The sequence below is a fragment of the Seriola dumerili genome, unplaced genomic scaffold, assembly GCF_002260705.1.
Source record: "Seriola dumerili isolate Sdu_G_001 unplaced genomic scaffold, Sdu_1.0 BDQW01000003.1, whole genome shotgun sequence".
In the NCBI taxonomy this organism is placed as follows: Eukaryota; Metazoa; Chordata; class Actinopteri; order Carangiformes; family Carangidae; genus Seriola; species Seriola dumerili.
In genome coordinates this window covers 4,116,330-4,140,415 of record NW_019174258.1, presented here as the reverse complement: position 1 = coordinate 4,140,415, position 24,086 = coordinate 4,116,330, and the positions used below count along the sequence as shown (strand labels likewise).

At 43.5% G+C, this 24,086-nt stretch overlaps 1 protein-coding gene across 1 annotated transcript; it reads right to left on the bottom strand.

Annotated features, from left to right (window-relative positions):
- Nucleotides 1-8,777: 8,777 nt before the first annotated feature.
- dll1 (delta like canonical Notch ligand 1) lies at nt 8,778-16,237 on the bottom strand. Its single transcript, XM_022740689.1, has 12 exons — nt 16,178-16,237; nt 15,711-16,013; nt 14,853-14,913; nt 13,545-13,802; nt 11,961-12,021; nt 11,702-11,832; nt 11,413-11,582; nt 11,069-11,285; nt 10,788-10,964; nt 9,945-10,674; nt 9,513-9,744; nt 8,778-9,390 (listed from the first exon to the last, which is right to left on the bottom strand). Exons 1-12 carry the CDS (start codon nt 16,229-16,231, stop codon nt 9,385-9,387), a joined length of 2,400 nt encoding a protein of 799 aa, XP_022596410.1. The 5' UTR covers nt 16,232-16,237; the 3' UTR covers nt 8,778-9,384.
- Between the last annotated feature and the right edge of the window lie 7,849 nt (nt 16,238-24,086).

Below are 24,086 nucleotides of genomic sequence, written 5' to 3'. Positions count from 1 at the left end.
ATGGGAAAATGAAGCTGTTTTTTTCAAGTGGAACAGTTTGCACAAGCCAAGACTTGTACAGGGCAATGATCAAATGTCAAGACCATAAATATTTTCTTACAGTCAACACTGAAATTTTCCTCTGTGTGTTTCCCAAACTGCCTACGACTCCAAAACTCTACATAAGCCAATAGTTGAATGTATTAGCCATATGCTATAGTGTTCTTCTTGCCATTTATATATCCCAAGATGCCATGATCATATCCATTAAAGAGTTTACTGTATTCAGTGTTTACATTCTCCAACCAACAAGCAGAGACGTCTAACATCAGAGTATTTGTGTGCGAGGAAACACACCCTAAACAGGAGGGTCTGTTTGGTCTTTTTAAGTTGTACGGCTGCTGGTGTGTTTGTTCATTGTTGGTCCAGGCTCCTCTCTCCCATCTGCTGCTACTCATTAGCATGGAAACAGGACCGAGAGCATTTTCACACATACACACACTGGCCATTAATCAACAAGTCAGACCAGGGTCCATTCCCACACATACACGCCACACAGATGAAAACAAAGACCATACACACAGACACAGACACAGCGCCTAATCACAGAAACATCCCAGAGCACACTTTACTAGGTCTCCACCACACCTGTCATCTTGGCGTATCTGACCTGGCAACCCAAATTTTTGTCTATCAAATCTGGCGACCTAGTAATGTCTCGAGCGCTTTTTAATTTACAAGTGACGACTGTTCCCTCGTGGCACAGTCAGTGAACACAGGGAGATTGTTCCCATCAGCTGTTCTCTTTTTTGTCTTCATGGGATGAATTGGCAAGTATTATTGTGTGAATTTGCTGTCTAATTTGTCTAGCCGCCATGAATGGACATATTGAACAGAAGAGTGTATTCCCATGAACTTGTAAAATGTCAGTGGTGTGTAAAGGCCAACCAGCAAACCATGTCGCAGACGGCAAAGACAATGCCAAATTGCCTCCATGTCGGGAAGTACAACTTTATTGTGACCCTAAATTTAATTTAGAAAAAAAAAGTAATAGTATAGTAAAATATAAGAGTGGGCATAAAGGCAGTGAGCACATTTTAAAAAAAACAAAACTGATGAGAAAATAACAGCAACAAACAGCAGAGCTCAAAATAACCTCTGAGGTGAACTATGAGGTCTGATTAATATAATGTTACAATCTCAGTGAGAAGCAGTGGAAACAAAATGACACTGGACAGGATTTTGTGGCAGTTTAAATCACTGCCACAGTATCTTCGGTGAGTGGCTGATGCAGAAACAAGCAGAGATGCAGCAAAACAAAATAAAAGCATAAATTATGAAAACAAACAAACAAAAAAACAACAACATAGCTTGGACTTTGCACTATGTAATAAGACTGCATGAGCTTTCTTAGCTGTTCTTCCAGAGTCAAGTCACTTATCATATTATGGATTTGGATCTGACTCATTATTGTTACTCTTACTTCATGTGATCACTTCATGACATCAAACAATTGAACTGTCAGAGCAGTTCACTCATTACACAGACTGCGGTTACAGGTGTGAAATTATAAAGTTCATGTTCACACCATGTGCCAGACATGTCATTCCATACATCATTTCAAAAAGTTCATCAAACCAGAAGCTTCTTAACCTCTGCAGCTCTGAAGGACCCAACGCCACAAACTGTTTTGTGCGCAGATATTCTTACACACAGAACTTGATTTTAAAAACAACAATATTAAAAATACGAAAATAAGAAAATCTAAAAATTGCAGGGAAATATGTATCTGATGATGCACAAGATTCATCAGTCAATTTTTACATTTTATGATGCAGCCATGCAAACAAACAAAAAACACAAGTTTGGATATTTTAATACTACATCATTCTCATTCAAACATTGACATAAGCACATAGAGAATACATGCAGATAGGTCACGAAATAAAGTAAAAAAAAAACAAAAACCAAAAAAACCCCAACATTTGTGCCTGAGTAAGGTGTTGGGCTGCCATCTCCTGAACAGTTATGATGCTTTTCGGCACAGATTTTCTCACTCCTCTGCTGGTTGTAAAGACACGTCACTGGAGGGATGTACGCCACTGTTCAGAGAGCCCTGTCTACCAACACATCGGCCAGGGTGGACATCTTTTTCATAACCATACACTTCATTACACCTTTCAGTGTCATCCTTGCGCCTTAGATGGAATCATCTGTTCCTCTTATGTTTCTCCACTCACTTATTTCAGGCTTTTCCTCTAAAGTTATTTCTCACACATCTGCACTATATGTTTGTAATACATGATATGTTCCCATGGAGGGACATTTAATGGGGAAATCAAAAGTTTTGAGGGTTAAGAAGAAATCTGAGGGGAACTTTTTGAGCGTATTGAACAAAGCAGAAACATCATTCTGTCAAAAGCAGGTAAAGCTGTTGTCTCTTCTCACCTGCTGCAAAAGAGCTGAATACAGATCATACTGATGAGAGAGAGAGAGAGAGAGAGAGAGAGAGAAGAGACAGCAGATGTCTCTGTATCTCCCTCTCTCTCTCTCTCTCTCTCTTTCTCTCTCTCTCTCTCTCTCTCTCTCTCTCTCCCCTCCTGTGTGTCCTCTGTGGCAACATCTGCTTCCTCCGCTGCTCTTTCCCATCATGCAGTGGGCGTGTCCTTTGTGTTGCCCCCCAACTTCATTGTTCTAGCCAATCATTGTCCTTGCCAAGCTGTTCCCACGATGCACCAGTAATGACCAGAAGGCGCTGATGGGAGCTGGTGTCTCTGAAGGAATGACTCCCTTTACAACTTGCTTTAACCCCCAGGGAAAAATGACAATAAACAAAATAAAAACAAAAACAATACTCTTAAAATGTGAAATGAGAAATATGGTTTGTTTGTAATTGCCTTGACTTCCAGCGACACCAAAGAAAACTATGATCTGAGTAAATAATGTACGTACATTAACGATAGAAAAGGAAAAAGAAATTTAATAGAGTCATGTTCTGCAGATATGAACAGAGTCAGAGGAGAGAAACAATCAGGGAAAGAGGAAGAAGAAAGAGGGGGAGAAGGGGTGAGTGAAAGAGAGAGATGGAGCTCTGGGAAAAGATCAGAGCCTGGTCCCTGGGGAGCTGCAACAGATGAAGTAGCTGAATAAGCTGTCTGTCATTGTGTGACTTGGGCTGCTGTGGTCACTTTGTTTGTTCAAACTCAACAATGGAGGATGGCTGAGAGAGAAATCTCAGTTTTCCCACAAGATTTAGCCCAAAAATCACTAGTCAGTGATGCTCTGACTATGTGTGTGTGTGTGTGTGTGTGTGTGTGGGTGTGTCAAATTGAAATGCTAATAAAAGACAGAGTGGAGAGAGGTGTAAAGTCAGTGAGTCACTGTTATGATGCTGTTTCTTTTGTTGTGACTGCAACTGCAAATCAGAGAAGGAAAGACTTGAGATTTGCACTCACATTACACAAAAATCACTACAGTTACGTCTAGAAAAGGCTTTAGTGCAGTTATTTTACATATGAGTGCTCAATTTTGAATTTTAAACTTCAGTAAATAAAGCAAATACATCACATGAGTAGGTGACACTGGAAGAAATCTAGATGTTCAGAATCAGGTTTCCCACAATACGAAAGATGAAAAAAGAAGGAAAAAAAATCACAAATTAAATGTGTGAGCCATGTAGACAGTTTACTGTGTTACATGTTATAGATGCTGCTACTGAAGCTGTGAACTGAATATGATAACTGTATTGAAAACTTCCACTGACTCTGCTGCTTTGGTCAAAAAGTAAAGGCAGACAGATAACTTTGAAATGTTCAAACGTTTTCATGCAAAGATATAAGTTCATTTACCAAGCAATAAAAATAATACGTCAGACACTGTTAGTTTCATTTCAGCTGCTAATGCCTACTTTGTCTAAAATGGTCAGGTCAGAACAGATGTGCCAAATGAGAAATACTGTCATATGTGTCTCCAAGCAACAAGGTGTGGACAGTTTCTGACAAATAAAAAAGCAAGACACCAGTGACACGCTTGTGGTGGCAGTGAGTCTCCTCATTGTCATCTGAGGTTCACCTGTCACTAAGTTACACAAACTACCCATTGTATAGCATGGCCGCGTTTATGTAGCTAAGCTACATGCATCACTAACTAACTAACTTGCATGTTATCAGCAGAGCTAAGCTACATAATAGCAGCCACTAGTGAATGGAGATGATGTGGATCGTAACGTTACTGGAACATAGGCCCTGTTCAGACCTGGTATTAACATCCGTCTTGATTGACCTGATCACAAGTGGACTCTGTGTAAAGGTGTGAATGCACCCATGTGAGGACACGTGAGATCTGATCAGTGAGACAACATTCGGAGGTGGCCACATTCTTTTAGCAAAAATTGCAGGACCGCCTACTCAACTGACATCACGTCACAGTCCAATAAGTTGTACCACAATTTCATACTGAGCTGAAAATATTTTACTGTTTCAAAGGACTAAAAACTTATTTCATTCTCGAGCTGCACGCAGTGCAATGATTCTGTGCCGTGCTGTCTCTCTCTCTCCCTCTCTCCCTCTCTCTCTCCCTCTGTCTCTCTCTTTCTCCCTCTCTCTCGCTCCCTCTCTCTCACACAAACACATTGACAATGGATCCGTCTGTCATAGTCAGACTGGTTTAAACACATAAGTGTTTATTTAAATATACAGCGGGGAAATGAGATCCGATCACGAGTAACGTGGTAAAGGCATCTGGAGACGTATGTTAATGCCAGGTCTGAACAGAGCTGACATGTTGGGCCGTTCACTTGTCACCCCTGCTGAGGAAAGACCCTTTCCTGTTGCTAGTCGCTCATCAGTCAATGTAAATCCAGCTCCTAGCAACGTTTAGCATACAACTGCTGTGGGTTCAGATGCGTCAGCATCCTGTAACTACCAGTTGTGGCCGCAGAGGCCACTGTTGCTCAGCAGACGTTACATAGTCTTGCTTTAAACTAAAAAAACATACCCTTACAAAAGTCACTTAAATATCTTTGGATATAGATACTTTTACTTTACATTTGTAGGTTTAAGATGCCATTCCAGGTAAACTGGTGATGTCTTGTATCCAAAGAGGCTGGATGTCCATTAGACACTGTTGAATGAAAAAAAGGGAGGGGAAGTGGGAAACAACTTGCAACTTGCGAGCCGGCTGGGCTCGGACCGCAGACATTGTGGTCCGTTATCGGCACGTTAACCTGTAGGTCACGAGGGTGCTCCAGTTTGTCCAGTTTCAACCGCTTTCTGCAAAGTGTACGTGTGTGTGTGTGTGTGTGTGTGTGTGTGACAGGTGACCAGAGTGTGGACAAAAGAAGGGTCAGTGGCCAAGTGTGGGCTCTTTTCTTCCCCACTTGTTGTCCTCTGCCCAGCACTCTTTCTCTCTCTCTCACACACACACGCACACGCACACGCACACACACACTGACATGCATGCTTACACACATGAACACACTGACACACACATATACATTCAAACAAATCTGTGAGAGGAGAGGAGACGAGCGTATGAATGGACAGATTAATCAGATTATAGCAGAGACACACTTAAACAGCCTGTTCTCTGGATTAGATATGGTCCTGCCTACTCCCTGTCAGAATAAAAAGTATGTGAGAGGACAGAGAGAGGGGTAGAGTAAAAGAGACAATATATTTTCATTATACATTGTATGTCCAACATACATACTTACACTTTGTGTATTTTGGAATTTGTTTACTTTTTATATTGTTTCTCTTTCTGATGTTGTTGTTCGTGTTACCCTATAAAGGGCATCCTCAATCCTGTGTCATATGTGAATATGGTATGATGACTTGAACAAGATGGAAACAAAATGTTCAGTACTATAGTCCCATATCAAATAGAAAAACAAGCCCATGTGAATATGTGACTGATTTAAAATACACTCCCCTAATATTTTACCATGAAGAAGTTTCGATTTCCCCCTCAGAAGTTCAAAGAGTGCTGTTCTTTATGTGCAGCAGGGCAGCATATGGCAGCCAGTGACCAGGGCTTTGTCTGACTATTGACACCAGAGAGATGCAGAGAGGGAGGATGCGAGTGTGTGCGACTGTTCGGGGGCCGGAGGACAGCCTAACAACAACAAAGGACCAGCTTTAAGCCTGTCTCCTGTGATTTTCCAACTCAGCGAAAAGCTATTGTGGCCCTGAAAAAAAGTTAAGTTAAAAAGCTTAGCATGGTATGTGCTAACAACTGCCTGCCGCTTGTGTAATACAAACAAATACTTTTTGAGCAGCCACAGTCGCAGTCTTTGGAAGGGCAACTGTCCCTGTGTCTACAACCGCTGGTCAGGTCACTGCTATGATCTGTTGCTCTGTGAAGTCAGTTGCAGTGTGGAGGGGTTTTCACGTACACATAATGTGTATCAGTATATCAATGAAGAGATGAACTTAAATAAACTTTCTTTTCTTTTCCCCTATTTATTTTTCACACAAACTTCAGACTATGTGGCCATGACCATGGTTTGTGTCTGTGTGTGTATGTGCTCCATGTTGACACTTAATACAGTTTGTCCTCTGTAATTGTTGTACGTTTCTGATCATTTGTCATCTAGTTGTGAGCGTGTGTGTTTATATGAGACTGCGAACCAGATGAGTTCCTTTGATGACTACTTCTACACTCCCAGTGGTCGCTAAATCACACACACACACACACACACACACACACACACGCCACAGACACCACACCACACACCCACAACAAACCAACACAAAGCACAACCACACACACACACACACACACACACACACACACACACACACACACACACACACAAACAGAGTAGTCAGGCAGGGGCAACCGGGACTAAATCCAGACTGGTGGTTTCTCTCTCCAGCTATAAATACCCCTCTGCTTAAAACAAGATCACACACACACATATACACACACACACACACACACACACACACACACACACACACACACACACACCACACACCACACCCACACACACATAAACACACACACACAAGCACTGATACTCATGTAAAGAGGCTAACAAACATATTAAGACACAGACTTGTATAAATACACACATATGCAGCCATGCACATACAGACACACACTCTTACTCCATTTCTCTCTCTCTCTCTCCCACACACACACACACACATACACTCACACACCAATACTCACACACAAAGAGATGGCTCTGGCCTCAGAGGAGGCTAGCTAAGCGGTCTATGATTATGGGGTGTGTCTTTGTCTCATTTAGTGGTTCCACAAGGAGACAGTCTTCTGCTGTGTCAGACGAACTCACACACTCACATACACATGCAAATACCAACACACTATCACTTAGCGACAACAAATCCCTTGGCTTGAATTTGTGAGATTGCCCTTTAGAGGAACTTCACATGTAAAAATGGCTGTATACAAGACTGATCTGTTGCAAATGTTTTGTTTTGCCATCTATGATGCAATCCTCACCCCTAAATAAAGCTAAAGCATTAGTTGTGCACACTAAATATGAACTCCTATTACTGTGAGATGAATCCACAACACAGACCGAGGAAGTTATTTTTCATAATCAGTATATTCTTTCCTTCAGTGCATGTGATCTTAAGAATAAAAAAACATATAAATATAAAATCACTCAACACCAGATGTTCCATATTTCATTCCTCTTTTATTTTGGAAAAATATTGCGCTGTTTTCCAGTAATAAAAATGACAGGCTCTGTACATACGACTCTTCTCTTAAATACAACACAGTCACAGTGGTCTCAAGTGCCTAACACATACATGCATACATACATACTTACATACATACATTATCTGCCAAGTAAAAACAATCCGACTTAAATTATAACAGGTTTAACAAAAACATCACAACAAAATGGAACACAAATAATTACATCATTAAATTAAAAGAATACATCTTTCTTTAGATAACAAATAAAATAAAAACAAATAATCCTAACCAATGGCAGGTAGGGTGATGGTGTCCGTCTATTGGCTAATAGTGGAAGACTGGGAGTGAAGGGAACAGGAGTGGGCAGTGCATACATCTGACACCACACAAAGACATCACCTCTTCTGTACACACACACTCATACACACACACCTCCATAGTGCAATGAGGTCTTGGCAGTTAAGACTAGTCCGTTATAGCTTGGCTCACCTTGAAACACGACAGCATCAGCAGAGGTCGGTACAATTGCACCAAGACAAATTTGTCAATTTTGAGTTGCTGCAACATTGATGCAACATTAATTTCACCTAATCTGGGGATTTTGTTGTAATTGGATAAGCAGCAAATTATGTTTGATACACAACAACAGAAATCAACGATTCATTCATATTGAGCTTCATTCATGTTTTGTCTGATTTGTATCACTTTGTCTCCCTTTCTTTGTCCTCCAATGCTGAAAGTGTTTCCTGAGTTGCCCTGCCCAAAACATTGCCCTGTGTATCACAACCTTCAGGGGTCAGAGGCCAGTATGGCCCAACAGGATCCATGTTGGATCGATCTGCAGTCACTACTGGAGTCTTCAGTTCTCTATTTTCTGCTGAGAACCAGCTCAGCCAACACGGTCTTTGTCAGTGCTGCAGAGTTAAAGATGTATAGCGGTTGTAGAAGTCCCACTGCTTTATCTATCTATTTATTCATTTTTTGTCAGGAAAGCTCCAATTGAGATTTTTTGGATAAATTTTTAGCTGCTGCAGTTCTAACGCACTTCTAACATTGCTACAACTCCACCTTCTACTCTGCAGCACTGCACAGAACAGGAACTGTCCAATATCCATGACACTGCATTGTAAAACCACAGCACATAACAGTACTACAACAGTACTTCAAAAGTTCTCAGTACTCCAAAGGTACTACACTGTTCATTCAATCAGTACTCCACGGTACTACAATATCATCGGTCAACATCGAAGTCAATACTCCACTGTTTATCGGGAGAGAAGAGTTCATCCTGGTACGAGCAGTAAATCATCCAGTACTGCAACAGACATCGAGCAAGCTCTTTATCAGTTCTCCAGCAGTCATCGTTTGACTGCACGAGTACTCGTTCAGCACTGTTTCTGTACAAAATTTGTACAATTGCTAGCACTGTCTTTTGGCACTTCGTCCATAGCACTGAGTCAGTATTAGACCATCATCCAATGAGGATCAAAAATGTCCAGTATTCACCCGTAGCACTACATTAGTACTAAGTCCTCGCCAAGTTGGTACTGACTCTGTGCTGGCTCAGCAGCACCTTGGCTCAAAGTCCTCCGGTAAATCCCAGGGAACAGCAGCAAACAGCAGGAGTAGAACCTCCTGGAGACAAGCTGAGCTCTACTGCTCAGGGCTGGTGTGGGTGGACCGCCCTCAACCAGAGCAAACTGGTCCCCTCTGATCTGGTCTGGACTGGTATCATACCTTTAATACAGGAAGAAAAACATCAGTGTTTAGTGTGTTTTTACACGGTGTTAGTGCTGACGGGAGTTAACATTTATTTTATATTCTTTTCCACGTAGATAAATCTGTTTTTGTTTGCTCACCTCTGTAGCAATGATACATTCATCCTTCTGGTCCGATATGACATAAACGGACTGGTATTTGGTGTCGGTGGTACACTGGTACCGGCTGTCACTAGGACATTGGTATTCAGCATCACTGGTTGACTGGTATTTGACGTCACTTGCTGCCTGATAGTTCAGATCACTGGATGACTGATACTTTGCTTCGCTGCAGCTTGGCGACTCTTCCACATGTTTCTTTTCTGATGCATCACTATGGAACAAAGAATAACACAGATTCAGAAATGCCGTCCTTCAACAACAAATACTACAGCTTCTAGATGCACATATTTCCATTGCATTTACGATAATAATAATAATGTACATGTTAAAACTAGGTTAGTTTAAGGCATGCATGATAGAAAAACTCCAAGCACCGTGTCTATGTCAGTGTATAATTTGACTGTTCTGTACCTGTTTTGTCTCTTCCTGTGTCTTTCCTCTGAGTCGAACTCATCCAGCATTTCACATTTGACCTCTGGCTCATCTTGCTCCTCCTCTTTACACAGCAACAGCTCCTCAGGCCGGAGCTCGTGGACCAGGTTGTACTCCACGCTGGGATAGCGAGTCTTAAAGCCGTTCTTCTCTGATCCGTTGAGCCCGCTGATTCCACTAAGACCGCCCAGCGACCCAGCGAGGTCTGAATGATAATCTGCCTTCTTATTGGTGTTTTTAATTGACATTGTCACTGTAGCGCCCAGTTCCTTGTCAGTGCGGAGACAATTGTTTGTGGTCGTCAGGTTGTTCATGGTCTCGTGGCTGTCACTGTGGACACTGTCACTGTGGTGACTTTGCCGCTGTTGCAGTTTGACCCGAACGTACACCACCAGCACTGAGCAGCCGATCAGGATCACAAGAACAAGGAAGACACCGGCGCACACAGCCGTCCATGGGAATCTGCTTTCGTCATCCTCCTCGTCTTCAACATTTCCATTTCCTGAAGGAGAATATCGCCGATCCGGTCCATCCACAACTGGCTGATGCCCGGGTTTATGTGGTAACAGGAACTGGCAGTTGTGACCACCGTAGCCAGGCACACAAGCGCACATGTAACGGCCGCTGCGCTCATGGCAGGTGGCTCCGTTCTGGCAGGGGTTGTGATAGCAGCGGGAGATGGGGGAGCTGCAGTTTTTGCCGGTATAGCCTGCAGAAGGAGCAGAGTTTTAGAGTCTAGAACGAAACTAAAATAAAATGACATTAAGAAACAAACTATGTAAACATAATCCCACAAGAGAGATCTGTCCAGTGCTGTGATACCTGGAGGGCAGGTACAGGTGTAGCCGTTCACACCCTCCTGACACGTCCCACCGTTCTGACAAGGAAAGGACAGACAGAAACCAGAGATGCTGCTGCTGCTGTCCTCACAGTTAGGACCAGAAAATCCCTCAGGACACTGACAGAGGTAAGAGTTCACCAGATCCACACAATCTGCACCTGCAGAGGGGAATAGGATTGAGAATTGAGTGAGTATTAGTCTCCAAATATTTTACCTGTTGGTTCAGGTGAAGGTAAACGTAAAAACAAATAAGACAACATACCATTTAAACAGGGGTTGGAGGAGCAGTGGTCAATTTTCTTCTCGCAGTTGAAGCCAGCGTATCCCATGGGGCACTGACAGAAGTAGCCACCTTCGGGGTTGTCGACACAGCGTCCGCCATTGAAGCAAGGCCCATCTGCACAGGTATTGGCACTCAACTCACAATTGTTACCGTAGAAACCAGGTGGGCAGGTGCACTTGTAGCCATTGTCATTATCCTATATTGGAAAGAAAGTAAACAGTGGTTATACAGAGGCTTGTTGCTCTGAATCAACTTGCTTTTTTTTTTTTTTTTTAAATCACTACACCACTTCTCTCACACTTCTTCTCTCACTTGGTACTCACAGTGCAGCTGCCTCCGTTACGACAGGGGTTTTCAGAACATTCGTTGACCTGGATCTCACAGCTGGCACCTGTGTATCCAGGTAGACAGGAGCAAGTGTAGCTTCCCTGGCCAGTGTTGGTACAGGTGGCTCCATTAAGGCAGGGCTTATGGTGCGTACAGTAGTTCAGATCTGGAAACATCAAGAATAAACAAAATGTATAAACAACAACAGTTTAACTATGAAACAAAGGGGGGCTGACTGAGTCCCAGCGGGTCCCAGAAAAGTAGTAAATCCGTCAGTAAACTCACCCTGGTTGCAGAAAAGCCCGCCCCATCCCTCCTGGCAGTTACATTGCCAGGGCTGTTGGCAGGTGCCATGGAGGCAGCCCGGGTAACGGATGCAGTCGTCACAGTAACGCCCACTGAAGCCCACACGACACCTGGGAACACAACGTTCATTAAATACTGTTAATAACCAAACAAGGAAAACAATGATCAGAAAAAAAAGGTTTTGTTGAATAAAAATCTTACAATGATCCATTTAAAGCAGTAAAGTTTCTGGACTTACTTGCACTCTCCTGGTTTATCACAGAAGCCATGTTCTTCATCACAGCCAGGAAGACAGATTGCTGCAGAGAGGAAACAAATAGTGACAGGTGAATTATGAGAAATCCAGTGTTGGAAATGTGTTTGCCCTCCATCAGTATCCCATTCACCCATGGCATTTTGAAACTGTTGACTGCTTGCCTGCCTGTCTGGTTGGCGCCTTGACCTTCTTATCTATTTGTCTGCCTTTCAGTCTGCCTGTCTGTCCAGTCTGTTTACCTGCTTACCTGTTGGTCTGCCTGTCTGCCTACAGTCTCTTTCTTTCTCTCCCTCTAGTTTTACCCTGTCAGTTAATAGGCTTAATAAACCTTGTTTTGTGGCTTAAGTCACTTTGGACCAAACCTCGCTGCCAAAACCATGAGGGTAATCTGGGTCATCAGGTCACACCTGACCGCAGGCTGAAATATGGCGGTTTCTTGAATACCGGAAAAGTTGCTGAAAATGTTGCGTCTCAGCTTTAAGAGCCCACAGGGGGCTACGACAGCTTTGGTCACCAAAGGGGGGAACCAGCCAACAAGCCCTCTCCTTTAACATGGTTGCTCTCCAACACAAAAGCGTCCCACACAAAGCCCCCTTTCTCCCCTTGACTATGGGTCAGAAGTCCCTTTTCTCACCCTTGCCCCCCCCTTCCCCTTTCTGATCCACCTCTCCTCCCTTCCTCTTCCATCCACCTATCCCCTCTCTTCTCCTCATCTCTTCTTGCTCTCCTCTTCTGCACTCTCCTTTCCCTCCTCCACTCCTCCCGTCTCTCCTCACTCCCCTCCTCCTTCCCCCAGGGCCAGCTGGTCTGTGTGGAGCTAACCACCAGACAGCTGCTCCATTGTCTCCTCTCACCGAGCAGCTGCCCCCTCCACAACAATACACAACCCCGCTTGGCCAATCACCAGCCCGAGCTGCAACAATACAGGACCCCCACTTGGCCAATCGGGGAGGAGGTTTGGGGCGAGGAGGCCCCAGTGGTCTAATGGAAGGCACGCGGCGTGTGAATTACTGAGGAGCCAGTGCGGCTCATTAGAATGGAGGCCTCTGGTGCTATGGGAGAACTAACTGACGCCTGTTGCACACGGGCCCTGCATTAGGAGGTGGAAAAAGTCCCTAAACAATAACGATAGGCGAGTGACTATTGGGGAAATTAACTTTGAAAAGTAGTTTTAGAAACTTCTTAGATAGATTCTCATCAATATTCATTTTATTGCTCTTTACAGTTTTGACAGTAAAATAATGCTTCTTTTAAAAGCTTGCACTCATCCAGCCTAAACCAAAGCCAATGTAAAGCATGTATTATTATTCCTCATGCATTGAGGAAGTATTGTGGGACCAGACATTCTATGTAAACATCAGCATCTACTACTAATGTCTGTGCTGCTGCTCTTTTAGCTTATGTTTCCCAAAAGCAGCTGCTGGTGAATTCAAATATTGACTAGTGCAATACTCCTAAGGTGGAGCACTGTTTTCTCACTTCCTTTCATTCGCTGTTTATTCCCTTTCCACATGATGCGTAAACCACCTGAAAGATACTGCTGGATTAAAAATCAAACCCACTTACGTTCAGTGCAGTACTGTCCCTTCCAGCCAGAGTTGCATATGATCTCCCCACGCTCGCCACAGGTAAAGTGCCCAAATGCATCGTCTCGTGGCCGACAGAAGACAGAGCAACCGTCGCCGTAGTAGTGCTCATCACATAGGAAGCGATAAGAGTAACGCAGCTCCGTCCTGCCGGCTGTCTGCATGTCCTTGGACCATTCTTCTCCCACAGTGAGGTGACGCTGAGTGGTGATCCTGCTGATCAGATACTCTGGGTTGTCTGCAGAAGTGAGGGGTGCACCTTGTTATTGATCATATGATATTACTGTTAGAGTTGAGTTGAGTTGGGTGCACAGACCACCACTATCAGTTATATTCTCTTTGTTAACAACAAATTTCAGATCTTTGAACATTTTTCTAATGGACAGACATCCACACACACTTTGTATTTATGACCATTAGGCTGCCATACTGCCAAAAATAAAATTGTGAACCGTGCTTTTTCATTTTACAAATAATTGGACTGATTACACAATAAAAACTTTGATTTTCCATTATCTCTAGCACACACACAAACACACACACACAAACACACACACACACACACACACACGCACACGCACACACACACACGCACACACACACGCGCACACACACACACACACACACACGCACACGCACACACACACACGCACACACACACGCGCACACACACACACACACACACACGCACACACACACACACACACACACAACACAACACAATCTCATGCTGCTAGTTAGTCATCATTAGTGCAGTGATAAGAGCAGGACATAAAGATAACAGCAGAAAATATCACACCACAGGGGCCAAATGGCACCTGCACAAACTATAGGTGGCCTTTTCCCTGTGTGATGTTGAAGAAACCTGGTATCATAAAACATAAAGACTGTCTTTGAATTAAGTTACTTATTATCATCATGGCCATCAAGTTGGTCTCCATGAGAAAATCAATGAATTCGCCATTATAGTACAGGTTTTATGCCAAATAGTGGCTGGTTTATTCAACATCTCACAGATGAGACAACACAACAAAGTATTGAGATAATGGCGTCTATTTTCAAAGTTAGATCTATGTGTAGAAACTGAATATAAATGGCTCTTAATTAAAGTGTCAGCAAAATATCTTAGGAGAGAAAAAATAAAGCATTTATCAGACTTGGTGTGTCCTGTTTAGCACTAATGACTGAGCACTAGGTGAAAAAGGTGCCACTGAAAGAACACAAGGCCACTGTTAGCCTTCTGGCCTGTCTTTGAATTACACTGCTGCCTTCTCTGGCTGCCACCCACCTGTTGTCAGGTCGTCCAGGGAGTCAGTGTGCAGAGCTTCAATGATTAGTGAAAACGTCCCCTGAGGAGAGACAGAGAGAGAGAGAGTCAACAGCTGCTTGGCCTGGAGGCCTCCCTCCCTCCGCAGAGAAGCAGAGGGCCATTAAGGCCTCCCAATAAACTTCACAACCTAATTCCCATGTTGATTAGGGGCCTAATAAGGGCTACTACCTGCTCCCTTTTCACACCCCTGCTACTATCACACTCTGACACCGCCGTAAAACCAAACGAGGCGGAATTTCACGCTGCGATGCCAATGATGTGCCAACTCAGAGGATGTTAAATTTCCCACCACGCCTGGTCGGAGGAGAGAAGCGTTTGGTGAAAACACTCCCCCCTCCACGCGCGCGCACACACGCGCGCGCACACACACTCACACACACACACACACACACTCCTCCCCTCCCCGTTTTATCCCACCAAAGAGCACAGAAATACTACAATAGCCCCTCTCACACACTGCTGACAAAGACCCTCACAAGTGTTGAGTTTGGGAGCATCTGTTGCGTTTTCCACTCTTCAAAGCTAACATGTCCCAGTGGAGCAAGACTCTAATAACTTCACAGGCTGCCCATGGTTTTCATAACTCCCTTAAAATGTGACATAAATTTTAGTATATACCCATGACAGAAATATCACACAAAAAACTATAAATTAAATATATAGAGTTTATATCCTAGAGGGATTTTACAGGGAAAGTTCATGACCTTTAAGGCAAAATGCCCAAAAGTACAACATTACAATTTACAGATTATCAATAAGTGGTGCTTTATTGCTGATATCAATGCATTATAATAAATAATATCTATAAGCACTCACTGGCCATGTGAAGCCGAAGGGAAAACGGACTGGGTTGGTGAAGGTGTCCGCATTGGTCTCCGGCACCTGGAAGGAGTTGGAGCCGAGGACGGGAGTCACGGCCCCGCCATAGGTGCAGGGAGGCTCTGGGGAGACGTTGGCCTGGTAATGCTTCAGACAGATCCGAAAGAAAGTCTTGCACTCACACTGCTGGTGGCCCTGCGGATGAGCGGAGCCTCCGGGGCAGCAGTTGCCGTTCCCCGTCACCCCTTTCTTGTTGAGAAACTCCTGCAGCTTCAGCTCAAACACTCCGGAGCACAAAACCTAAAGAGGTCAACACACAAACACAGTCAGTCCGGTGTGTTTGAGACAGGTAACTTCAGGCTGATGTTTGAGTAGAAAATATTTTAAATGTTTTCAACCACAAAATCTATACAGACGAACACAGCGTGCATTTAAATATTATAATTCATCTACATTGGACCTACCTGGCAGGTGAGCAGGGAGAGAGTGACAACCAGGAGCAGAGACAGACGTCCCATTGTGTTGACAGCCCCTTCAACAAGCAGTGAAAGCTCCACAGGTCCGAGTAGCCAGGCTCAAACACTCATGGAGAAAGTTTTTAAAAGCTTTCCGTTAAGTCACAGTCAAGGTAAAGGAGGGAGGATGAGGGGAAACTTTTCCTTTGGTGCGCCTGTCTTCTGCCTCTCTACTTTCCCATATGAGGCACGAGTTTTTGACAGAAAGGGTAAAAGAAAAAAAAGTTTTACAGTGTAAAGTAATCCTCAACAGAAGGATCCTCCTGCAGAAGCGTGAATGAAATCCCCGATGGAAATATAACAGTTAATTCCAATCAGTCGTTGTAGGAGAAAGAGGCAGCTCTCGATGGCCTTGTTTATTTTTCCACTTGATTGATAATGATATGCTGATCCTAAACACAGAAAACAAGTCTCCGTCTCTCTCTGTCTCTCTCGGTATAACAGTGTGTTTGTCTGATGGGTCTCCTGCCCTGCACAGGGTTTTATACCGGGCCAGCAGGCAGAGGGTAATAAGATGCAAATGAGCCTCTGCTCCTCTTCTTCCCCTCCCTCACCACCACCACAAGTCCGCCCCGGGGCCATCACAAAGAAAGGGGAGGGGGAGGAGAGGGGGCGCACACAACTTTTCTAAACCCGCCCCCACTCCTCTCTTTTTCTCTCAAAGGGACAGACCAAATGGCTACTGAGCTGTTAAATGTGCAACAACCCCTTGCTTCCCCTGATGCCTCCCTCCCTCCACAGCACAACACACAGGGGCCCATTTACATTCCGACAAATTCTTTAACCTCTGCACGAAATCCTCCACATCGCTGCATCAAGTGATTTATATGGGCAGCAGCCAGTCCGAGGGTGGCTTCTCATATATGGGGTTATGGTAAAGCCTATGTTTGTCCTGTTCCCTGCACGGCCAGCCGGCCAGCCGGCCGTCCCAACTGCGTTACAACGACCATCTGCTCCGCCGCATTCCTATGGTGTTACCCCTGCCGTGGTTTCCACATGTTCACACCCCCGAAACACGCCGATCTGTTCTCATTACCTTATCTTTATTTCTTGGCTTTATGTCCTACAACTCCTCACCTGTGCAATTTACTGGTGTATCTTACATTATGTGTGAGTATTGTTGGTATACCCTTATCTAGGCTACTGATTTAATGGCAAATAAAAAATGTCAGGCAGGGCATTTGCTTGGTGCTGTTTTCTTGCACTAATAGCGTCCAAATATAACTTACTAAAATCACATTAATGTCAAGAATTAGGTTTACAGTCCATTAACCTTTGCTCCATATATGCAAAATTAAGTTCGTGGCAATCACTTCCCACTCATCACTTTATGGAGCCCAGCTTTGCGTGCTTTAAGGTAAAAATAATCTCTGAAAGAAAATCTAAACCAAGTACGCACACACTGACGAACACACCTAAACCGTTTTCACCGCATGCCTGTGTATTTCCCTTACTTGCTTTTTGGTACAGGCAGTAAAAAAGACTTGGTGGTGTGTCACTCGCGTGGCTGTCATTAAGAGACTTTGTGAGGAGAGGGAGGGGGAAGAGGAGGATGAGGAGGAGGAGGAGGGGAGGCATAGAGGGAGTAAAGTTTTTTTTCTTTGTGCTTTCAGCTGTATGGTAATTGGGCCGGCAGCACCTGCTCTCCCACAATAATACATCACCAGAGAGAGAGAGAGAGCGAGAGAGAGAGAGGAGAACCGAGAGAGGAGAGAGACATGATGAGAGTGAGAAGAGAAGGAGCCAGAGAGAGAGAGAGCACGGCCAGTTGCATAAACAATTGTTTTACAATATGTTTGATAATAAAATATCACATGTAGCCTACTGCATAGCCTACAATCAAGAGAGATAAAATATTATATACGACAATGGGATTATAACAGAGTCCGCACATGGACCCACTGTCCAATTTACATAACTTTGTTCATCAGCAGGAAAATGTGGGGAAGAATTCGCACTTGTTGGCATGATGGTATTACTATGTGCTTATCTCTGACTGTGAAGCAGCTGAAGATGTTGGTGTACCACTTTTCATTAAACTTAAAAAGATAAGCAAATCCCCCATTATGCTCTGCTATTCTGTGATCATATGGAGTCATTAATGCCTTATATTTATAAGGCAAGGAGAATTGCAATTCACTGTATATTAAACTCTAATTATTCATATATTTAAGTAACAAAAGGTGGAATCATCTATCTATCTATCTATCTATCTATCTATCTATCTATCTATCTATCTGTTCACAAAAAGGAAATGAAAGGCTGGGAAGGAAGTTGATGATTGGACAGAACTGTCAGCTGACTGGGTTTTGGCGTCCCACTTGTCACTCAACTCAACATTCACAACACACCATCACAACAATGATCCAGGAAGGGCCTCTTTATCTGACTGATTTCTTTATTAATTTCATGGAGCAGGTAGTGAAGCCTCACTGAGCCTTACTGCACAGATGTCTAATGTTTACAAACACATGAGCATTGTTGGGTGTGTGTGTGTGTGTGTGTGTGTGTGTGTTTTGTGTGTGTGTGTGTGTGTGTGTGCGTGTGAGTGTGTGTGTGTGTGGGTGTGTGTGGGTGTGTGTGTGTGTGGGTGTGTGTGTGTGTGATTGTGAGTGTGTGTGTGTGTGTGTGTGTGTGTGTGTGTGTATGTGAAGGGGGGTGGGGGGGTGGTACAACATCTATTTTGATCTGCTGCTGCTGTCACCAAGACACAAGGCCTTCATTCACACTCCACAACTAGCCTATCACATATGGACAAGGACCAGTCCATCGTCATGTCAACACACACACTGCTGATGCATTCGAGAGCTGGTCATGTCCTTTCATTGCATAGGTTTGATGTCCCTGCTTGGCTATAATTCCCTCTGGGTCAGTGTATAGATAAATGAGAGGCCTATGTCTAATGTGGTTGTGTGTCCATGATATGCTCTTTACACCCCTTGAGGCTGATTGAAGGGCCTTTAACCTTAAGCTTTAACACTATTATCCTTGCCTGCCACAGTCTTTCCAGATACCCGTATGTGTGTTTAGCTATAGGACGCTGCTCTGAGCTGCTCATTTTATTTAACCAGTTGATTTCAGCCCCCATCTCAATAGCCTACAATGCTCCTATGTGGCGTGGCGTAAAATCCCTCTCTTGAAGCCTTTTATTTACACTCATCCCGACTTTCAGAGGTCCCCGGTGCTCTTTCTCTCCCTCCCTGTATTAGGCCAATATACTATCAGTCATTCATCACCATGACGTGGCACACATTTTCCGATTACGCCAGCAAACCGTGACTGAAAGGCATGGGTAGATGGAAAGTGAACCCCCCCACTTCACCAACATCAAGACGACATTTTCCCCTAAAACATAATTTATGCCAGATTTTCTAATTGTGTCTTAAGGAAACTGCACGAACTCCTCCCTTCTGATCCCTCTTTGTGTGTCTGTGTGTGTGTGTGTGTGTGTTTGTGTGCACGTGTGTGTGTATGAGGTTAAAAAAATTGTTTAACTGGAGGTCGATTGTTTAACTGAAGTGCTTTCCTATTGTCTATGCGTGTATGTGTAACTGCGTGTGCGCGCGTGTGTGGGTCTGTGTGTGTGTGTGTGTGTGTGTGTGTGTGTGTGTGTGTGTGTGTGTGTATGTGACCAGGAGCTCTGTGACACGCAGGGGGACAACAAAGGAAGAGGTCTCGCGCCCCGCCGCCCATTCATCCCTTTCTCTCGCGAAGTAATTCCCATTGATTCTTATTGAACGGCGAGTCGCGAGCCCCTCGGGGGAGAGCCGTGTGATTTGTGAAGGGTCGCGAGGACAAGACACGCCCCTCCCCGAGCCCCGGCCATCTGCTCACCAAACACCACAGCACCAACCAACTAACAAATGGCTTCCCTCACCTCTATCTGTCTATAAATTATCTTCATTTCTTCTATTGTATCCCGTTCTTCTCCTTCCTAACTCTGTCAACCTCTTCCTCCTGTCCCTCTACCATCTCTCCACCTCTAACTCCTTCATTTCTCTCTCCATCCTCTGATTTACAGGCCAAATGCCTCTGTAGGTGAAGCTACTAGTGGGTCTTTGGGCCAAATCACAGTGGAGGCATGCAATGGGTATGAGATGGCCATATGGTCTGTGTGTGTGTGTGTGTGTGTGTGTGTGTGTGTGTGTGTGTGTGTGTGTGTGTGTGTGTGTGTGTGTGTGTGTGCCAAGAAATGGATGGATGGCCGTCGTGGGAACCTCCACATCATCACCATCACACCAAACACACACACTGTTGCACATAGCATGGCAGCCTTTGGTCTGGTCAGTTATAGAAAATTTGCAGGCACTCTGGATCATTCAATTTGAGCCAGAACAAATGTAACTCGCTCTATGCCGAGTTCCCACATGCACGACAATGATACTGGCTTTAATTAAAACCAGAGCTGACTGACATTTAATTTGAACCTGGGTTGAAAGGCTTTAAAAACAACTGAACAGAGACTAATATTCAATTAGACAAATTACACATTTGTTCCATCACACTGTCTAGATAGATGGATAGATGATAGATAGATAGGTGCTCTTTCCTGTGCTGATTATAATGATAATGGGAGAGTCGTGTGGCTTGTGGCTTGATGGATAAGACTCCCTCAGCAACAACAACACTGACGTCAGAAACACGAGACTCTAGTGGCCCCTCCCTATCTGAGCCACAAAGACCTGAGGCCACTACCTACGGTCCCAGTCAGGAATGTAGCAACTTACAACACCTGTTAGACTCAATGTGCGACACAAACTTAAATTACAGCTGTGGTACATATATGATATTGTGACAGCCTAGTTTGTGTTCTTGGCTGCCCTTTAGAGTTTTATGAAAGGTAGTAAGTCCATTTAAATATGTATGTAGTCTGTATTAACATGGGATATTTTGAGTCTATTCAATATTTCGCATCACATGTTCTGTTTGTTTGACATCTACTTGTTCCACTGTTCAGTCCCATATTGTGTAAAGCAAAAGAACAAACAAAAAACGATTAGGTGATCGACAGAATATTTTGATAATCAGTTAATCATTTAGGCCATTTTTTCAAGCTAAATGGACATACATTACTTAGTTCTAGCATTTCTGCCTTTGTCTTTTGTGATAATGAATACAAACTGAAGATTTTTGCATGTCGGTTGGACTATAAAAAGCTATTTGAAGATATCACCTTGTGCTTTAGGAAATGATAACTGGCAGTTTCACCATTTTCTGACAATGAAACAAGAACATAATCAGAGGATTGTTTAATAACAAAAATAGTCTTCAGTTACAGCTCTAATATTAAGTGAAATGTTAAAATTCCAGTTTGATGGCTGCACAATTACATCTAATGAAAACTTATATATTTATTGTATATTTGGTGTTTTTGATTAAGATGTAATCTAAATTCTTTGGGTTTAAGCAGTTTACAGTAATAAATCTACTTTTGATAAATTCCCACATGACATTTGTATTTACATTTTGCTCCACCATGGCATTTAAAGTTTGATTTGGGCTTAAAACAAGCAAAAGGGCAAGCAGACAAACAAAAACCTCTGCATTTTGAACAAATCGCACACTCCCAGCTCCCCAAGCTCCCTGCCCTGTGGCCTCCAGGGGTCCTTGGCCTTTAGTTCGAGAACCAGTGGCCTCCAGCAGCAGGATTAGCCAGACCAGCTGCCCAGAGAGACCCTGGGCCCTGGACGCTGACACCAGGCCTGACCCCAGGGTGGCTACTATCAGGGACACTGAGGGGATCTGGGCAGCATTTGGTGTGTATATGTGTGTATGTGTGTGCGTTGTTCATTCAGTTGGACAACTGTTGAGCCAGTACAGATTTGGGCAGCGGTGCTCTTTGTGTGTGTGTGTGCGTGCTTGTATGGTCAATTCTTTCCGGGGGTTAACTGCTGATCCAGTACAAATGGGAGGTGTTGGGGGGTAGGGCTGAGGGCAGTCGTGTGCTCCTGGAACATCTGCCTCTGTTTCTCCTGAGTCAAGCTTTGGTCAGGAGCGGGGAGGAGAGGGAGGCAACATGGGGGAGGAACTCAAAGAGGAGGAGATTTGAAGAGAAGAAGGACGAGTCAGTGTAGGAGGAGGAGGAAGTTGAAAAGATCCAAAGTGAATAGGCAACAGACCCAAACACTGACTGCTGAAAATGGGATGCAGGATTATGTAAGTCCTGTCTCAGGGCTGGTTATTGTGTTCACATATTGAGGATATACTGTATGTACAGGCATGAAGGTATTGCATAGGTGTGCACATCCAGGTTTTTGTGGATTGTGTGAATGCTTTTCATGTGTTTTTCAAGTCAAATAATCGATTAGTCCATTAATAATCTTCAAAAAATTTGATAATTGGTTAATTGTTTTAAAGAAAGTTTTGTTAAAACATTGCAAAATCCATGGGTTACAGCTTCTCAGATGTGAATATTTTCCTTTTTCTTTGCTCTTCTATGGTAGTAAACTGTGGGCTTTGGACCACTGGTTAATTCAAACAAGATATATGAAGACGCACATAGACCTTGGACTCATTTTACAGACCTAATGATTGATATAAAAAATGAAATAATTCATACATTAATTGATTATGAAAGTAACTGTTATTACAGCCTAAATTCAATCCTTGAAGCTGATTCAAAAGTTATCTCACATCCTCAGTAACCCTTTTTGTCAAACAATGTCACTCCTGGAAGAAACTCCCTGCACTTTATATCAGACTAAACCATTTTTAGTAGAATTCACAGTGGATGAGAAGATCATATTGCTCAGCTAAATTATCCATCAAACACTGACTAAATCTGGTGACAGATCATTCCATTTAGAAAAGAAATACTCAGAGCGGTCTGACAGGACAACTTCAAACTGTTCAAAGACAGCAAGCTACTTGGGAGCTAATTCACAATCATAATCAGCAACCTTGAATTTGAAACATGACTGTATAACACCAAACAATCTCTGCGCATTATAACACAATGTTTGTGTGTATGTGCCTGTGTTATCTTAAAAAGGTAATTCAGTCTGATTATCACGCCAGTAATGCAGATCTAGTTGGAAGAAGAATGGGTAGAGCAGCTGCTGATTCAACATCTGGACAAGTCCATGGTCCATTTTTTCACCAAATCATTCTCAGGATAAGAGCTAAAGTCATTGCAGCCATTGGTACTTTTGGGAAAGGGCCCTGAAATTCTGAGTTTGTGGTTTTCATGGATCCAGTGGTCATAACTTTTCACTGCAATCATGGGGGGCAGATTTACAACTCCTCCTGTCTTGAAGATCAGTTGACTGGAAGGGATGGATTGTCCTCCCAGTCCACAGAGCATCTGGCTGAGGAACGACAGATGCTGACAGCTGGACTGACAGCCAGCATATGTCCCTTTTCTTTATTCCTGCTCTGCTCAGACAATAGAACTGAAGGGATGGGGGTGCTTTGTGTTAAGAAGGTATAGACCTAATAGCTTGTGACTCCAGAGAAGAGCCCCCATTCTCCAGGAGAGCCTGGAGAGCAATTAGCCTGTGTCTGATCCTAGCCTGAAGAGTGATTATGGGAGGACTGAGTCCACAGAAACTTCAATTGTCCATTCTCATTCATGCCACATTAGGGTGTTTATTTTTTAGTTACAGCAGAATCAGTACAATGATGACCTGAATTAAGGCTATATTTTATTTTTGGTTCTGCATAATCTGTATTAATCACCAGTGGTGGAAACTGTACTGTAGCCCTATATACAGTTTTGAGGTATTTGTACTTTACTTTAGTATTTTCATTTCATGCTACTTCTATTCTATTTCATTTCAGATGGAAATTTTGTACTTTTCACTGGACAATGTTTATCTGACAGCTGTAATTACTGGTTACTCTTCAAATTAAGATTGTA

Bases quoted from the DNA above. Each gene is read 5' to 3' on its own strand.
- dll1 (XM_022740689.1), bottom strand. From the start codon at position 16,231: ATGGGACGTCTGTCTCTGCTCCTGGTTGTCACTCTCTCCCTGCTCACC. The intron at 14,914-15,710 runs GTGAGTGCTTAT...GTCTCTCCTCAG, and splicing joins CCTTCGGCTTCACATGGCCA to GGGACGTTTTCACTAATCAT. The intron at 10,965-11,068 runs GTATGTTGTCTT...TCCCCTCTGCAG, and splicing joins CTCCAACCCCTGTTTAAATG to GTGCAGATTGTGTGGATCTG.